Source organism: Engraulis encrasicolus, chromosome 2 (genome assembly GCF_034702125.1).
Source record: "Engraulis encrasicolus isolate BLACKSEA-1 chromosome 2, IST_EnEncr_1.0, whole genome shotgun sequence".
In the NCBI taxonomy this organism is placed as follows: Eukaryota; Metazoa; Chordata; class Actinopteri; order Clupeiformes; family Engraulidae; genus Engraulis; species Engraulis encrasicolus.
In genome coordinates this window covers 51699189-51704427 of record NC_085858.1, presented here as the reverse complement: position 1 = coordinate 51704427, position 5239 = coordinate 51699189, and the positions used below count along the sequence as shown (strand labels likewise).

General features: G+C 43.7%; 1 protein-coding gene across 2 annotated transcripts in view; it reads right to left on the bottom strand.

The window, feature by feature from the left end:
* The window catches only part of arhgap17b (Rho GTPase activating protein 17b), a 53216-nt gene extending 49579 nt beyond the window's left edge, over positions 1–3637 (bottom strand). For both annotated transcript variants that reach the window (XM_063190641.1, XM_063190647.1), the window contains exon 1: positions 3262–3637. In XM_063190641.1, coding sequence (XP_063046711.1) covers positions 3262–3314 — 53 coding nt within the window. In that variant the 5' untranslated portion in view covers positions 3315–3637. The remainder of the gene's footprint in view (positions 1–3261) is intronic.
* Positions 3638–5239: the final 1602 nt, after the last annotated feature.

The following is a 5239-nucleotide window of genomic DNA, read 5'->3' as shown; positions in this document are numbered from 1 at the left end:
ATTTAGGAATTAAATCATATTACAGACACATACTTTGCGTCTTCACTGCCTAGAGATCTTCAGAGGGTGCTCTATTCTGCATTTCAGTAAACTGTTGTGTATTTCACACGTTGTCAGTGCATAGACAAATTTATAACATTTCTGTGTGAACTCTTCACACAAATAAATGGCCACTTTGACTACTGCACTGCTTATTGTTCTGAGTTATCTAAAGCCACAATGTGAGCCAGGGGGAACCGTTTTACTGAGACACTCGCTTATACAATCACTTCTGAAACTGCATGTCTCACCACAGCCACTGTGTTAAGCCTGCTCGGTGTGATAGCTACGTGATAGATAATGTTTACACTCCTCTGGGTGTTCAGAGAGTTCTGACAACAAACCACATGTGTCTATTCTGGACCTCCATGTATGAATTTGGTGTTGTTCAGCAGTTCACAACATCCTAAATATGGTAAAAGGCTGCCCATCCTGTTCAACAAAAATATGTACATTTCAAATTCAACCTATCATTATTGCTCTGTCATTTTTTTCCCATACAAGCAAGCAGGATTTGTCCTGTACCACTTCTATATGATTTTCATCTTATGGAATTAGTCAGTAAATACTTCGAGCTTCGTGTCACTGTGCTTGGCTGGCTGCTGTTTTGTCAATAAACAAAAAAAATAGAGGTGGGCTGGATTTAGTCATCCAACATGGCCAGGGTTGCCAGATGAGGCTGATGATTTCCAGACCAAAAAATGCTCAAAACCCGCCTAGAAGCACAAAATCCCGTCCAATTCTATTGATTTCTATGGCAAAAATTGGGCGGGTTTTTCTGCTAAATGCCATTTTTACCCGCACACGGCCACCCTAAGCAGCCCAATTGGGCGGGAAACAGCCCAATCTGTCAACATTGAACGTGGCTAACATGTTATTAAATTAGTGCCATAAAGACTCTAAATATGAGGTTAATACGCTTTATAATGATGAAGCGGGAAAATGAGGTGTGTGTGGTATGGCCAGAGACCCCCACTGTGCACTCTACTAACTAGAAACGTCAGCCAGGAGCAGCAGGTCCAAGAAACACACCAGCAGTGTTAACGAGGCGTTTGGGTAGCACACCAACCAAAACACACGGAGCACTCCAGAGAAATGGCCATATAATCTGTGTCTGCTGTTGGCAGAGGTTCCTCAGAAAATCCCGCCATTCCCTTCACTCAAAGACAAACCCATATGCACGCATGGTACACTAAGCCCAAATGACACAGATTCTTACCCCCCCCCCCCCCAAAAAAAAGACTGATTTATGGAATAATGGCGAAAAGATGGACTTCAATTCCTGCCAGATTGTCGACCTCACAGCGTGCTTTGCTCTCTCACTCATATGTATGCTGTCCTCTCTACTCAGTCTGGTTGTTTTTTTTTATTTGGTGTGTCAGAGCGGAGTAATGAGGATTCCAGGCAGGCTCGGCTGCTGAGTGTCCTTGTATATTCGTGAGGGCCTGGGAGACATTTTACTAGCCCTGTGCAAAAAATCACAATGCTGCCAACTCAAATACACCAAAGCACTCTCACATCCAACTCACAGGCAGTTCAACAGTCTGTTCAGCTGCACTGCAGGAGTATTGGATACACATGTTGGTCTACTGTAGATGAAGTGACACACACACACTCTCTCTCTCTATGCGTGTGTGTGCACATGGAAGGTTAATTGGACAAAAACAAACAACTACCGACTACAGAGACTATCTCTCCATGTTTGAAAAGAGCTTCCAAAGACCCATTGGAGACACCCATACAAGTTCCAATAATTTAACACATGAAATATGAAATGAGTCAACGAATCTATGACAAATGCAAACGGAGCAAGTAGGCACATGCAGAACGGTTCAGGTCACTGACGCACAAAACAAACCAGTTATGCCAGTGGTGATATTTGGACACACTTCCAAGTATCTCTTGAGTGAAGGCAGCTGTCGTTATGGCAACCTGTCCCTTTGCCACTTTTTTTTGTCTTGCCAAGTGGTCTTTTACTTCAACGGTCTCATGACTGAACTGAACCCAGGATTGGGCCAAAAACAGCCTGCAAAATTTTAATCTATAGTGATGCAACTTAATCAGCTTGTCTGGGTTGTTTCGCAGCAGGCAGCAAACAAATCTCCAATACCCTCACGAGGGCAAACAGCTAATAACTGTTATATAATGCATGTCTGCCTGATGGATTCCTGCCTGTGCTCCCAGCCTCAACAAAGACAGTGGGATAGCTCAACGCTGTCCGGGTGGGTTGTGGCTGGGGCTTAAACCAATCCATTCTGGACTTGAACGTGACAGTTGTACACCGAACATCACCTTGTCACACCTCACCAACCCATGTGTGATCCAGACATTCGGACAAGATTGTCCAAAAAAAGATCCTCGAAGAAATGTCTAATGTCTAATGAAATGTCTAATGCCAAACTGAGGCCCGGAGAGCCAGGCAGATGACTTTGAACGTGCCTAATGTCAAACTGCTAATGTGCACCCAAGAAAATGAGTGAAGAGGCCTTCCCTTCACTCCTGATGTCTCATGATTATTGCCCCGTGCTTCCCCACCTCATCATAAAATCATGGCACACATTGTAGCCTATCAATGAGGGAGTGCTACAAGCTGTTGCAGAGGCAACCATTTTTTATTACAAAGATAAGTCTCAGCCAAGGTAATTCCATGAGTTTCATTCACTCACAGTCCCATACCTGGAATTTGACCGCCATGAATACATATTCAATCTGACTGCACTGACAAGCAAAACCCACATTGTCCTGCTGTTGTAAGCTTTGGTGCTACAAAGTGTCAAAACCTTGTGACATGCTTACCACTGCTGCACTGTTTGGTATAAAAGTGCTACTATAGGCTAGTAACGGGCCACTCCTATGAGGGCAAAGGGAGAGGAAATATCATTTGGAAACAGTGTAATGGAAGACCATGGTGGTGGAGTGTCATTTGGGTGGTCCCGTAAAGAAAAGACATAAACCTGATGATACATTGTTGCCGCTCTGACACTGACGACACAACGCGAAACCCATGACCCTTCATGACATTATTTCTCAAGTCAGCATTTCGCAGTTCATTAACACTGAGAGGCCTACCCATTGCATTGCGCTAATGATTGTGCAGATGTTATTAAAATCTGTTTCCCGAGGCAAAATGGAGAAAACATAAATGCCGTCATCATTAACATGACTCATGATATCGGCCTCACTATTAGCCAAAACATGCAAAACATAAACTAGGCTACTTGCCTTCCAACCGTTTGGTTGGCGAGCTGTTTCATCCGATTAAATTGCTTCTTCATCTTGACGCTTCACTTGTGCTGTCCCCACGAAGTTTCTGAAGTTTCTCAGGCCTCCCCGTTATATTCCTCCATAAACTTGGTCCAGAGAACTCTTGATTGCTGCCATTATACAAGTTGTTCTCTCCTGCGAGCCGCTGTGCTGAAAAGCTGAAAAGTCTCCAAAGAAGTTATGCTACCACGCGCAAAGTTTCATGTCCAGGTAGCTGAAAAATTAACCACTGACACCTATAAACCACTTTTCTGTTCACCCCGCCACATTTCTTCGAGGCTCGCCGAATAAGCACTTACTCGTAAAGCCATAGGGCAGGGAAGGAGGAAGTCGTGTTCACTTCCCTACATTTAGCAATTGCATACTGGCCAGTGACATACGACACCTCTGTGTAGTACAGCACTGTGCCATTGATTCTTTCCCCAGTGTGTATGTGCTGTAAGTATGCAGACTCACTGCAGACTATTAGTGCAGATTCTTAGCTTTTTAGCGATTGTTTTTCATTTAAAAAAATCATTCCAGCCACGTTTATGGGTTGTTCAACAGTTGCTATTTTGATGCCAGTGTGTTCTGTTATTGTGAAAAACAGTCAGAGAGGTATTCGACTTTCACAAAGCATAACAACTGTGTTACAACTACTTTATTAAAACACACAAATGGACCCACGCGTGTCCGGTCGTCCCATTCGCCTGGTACATTTGTAGCATACTGCAGCCTGGTGGTCAGAATTGTTATTTTGAAAAAAAATGAAAGCTGGACAATGTCATGTTGGGGTGAGGACGCGCAACTGCGCAGTACGGGCGTTGGTTAGTCTGGGTGCTGTAAAACACACCAGTTAGCAATAGAAATGATATATGCTGTGTAATGGGCTGAGAATATGGACATACATTTCTAGTGGTGGAGAGTGTTGTCCACTTGACATTTGAGTCCATTTTGACTTTTGAAGAATGCATTTCTGTATGTGGTCAAAATAAACAGCTCGCTACAAAAAGTGGGAATAGCCTATAATAGGCCTATTATAAAAACGTTATACCACTAAAGTGCTGTAGCCTAGTTGGGTCATCATATCAATCAACTAATTGCTTCCTAGAAGACAGGAGCCACATTCCTGTGCACTCTCTTGTCTCTCTAACCTTTTTTCACTGAACGGGCAGATCTGCGTCAGCAGCCATTTTTGTCAGAATTAGAATGTACCCGGAGGGATCAGTGTGTAGTGTGCACAGGTCACCGTGCTCGAGCTGTGAACTCACTGTGTCAGCTGGAGCCTTTGTGACATAGACAAGAGTTACACTGATACATTGTTGTGATACTCTCTCTCTCTCTCTCTCTCTCTCTCTCTCTCTCTCTCTCTCTCTCTCTCTCTCACACACACACACACACACACACACACACACACACACACACACACACACACACACACACACACACACACACACACACACACACACACACACACACACACACACACACAGAGGCTGTATAAAGGTCACAAAAGTTCATGATGAAAGTATCAAAAGTTCAAGTTGAAAGTATCAAAGTAGCAAGTTCAAAAGGCACAGAGAAAAAGATGAGCTATTTAAATAAAATATTCATCTGCTGCAAGGCCATTGATTTTTGTACCATGAAGCTTACCTGAATCATTCTTGGTTGCATTATGGCTCCAGAAAGTGAGCATCACTTCATATAGGCCTACTAGGTTATCTACACAGTGCTGTCAACTACCCTGTGATTGACATTCCTATGGTGAACTGGTGCACATCACGTTATCTCATATCACCATTCTTCCTTCCTTTCATTCATTCATTCATTCATTCATTCATTCATCCATCCATCCATCGCTCACATCTCTGCCTCCATTGTGGTGTTTGTGTGTGTACGTGCGCGCCTGCGTGCAGGTGTTAACATTTCTGCGTGCGTGCGTGCGTGTGTGTGTGTG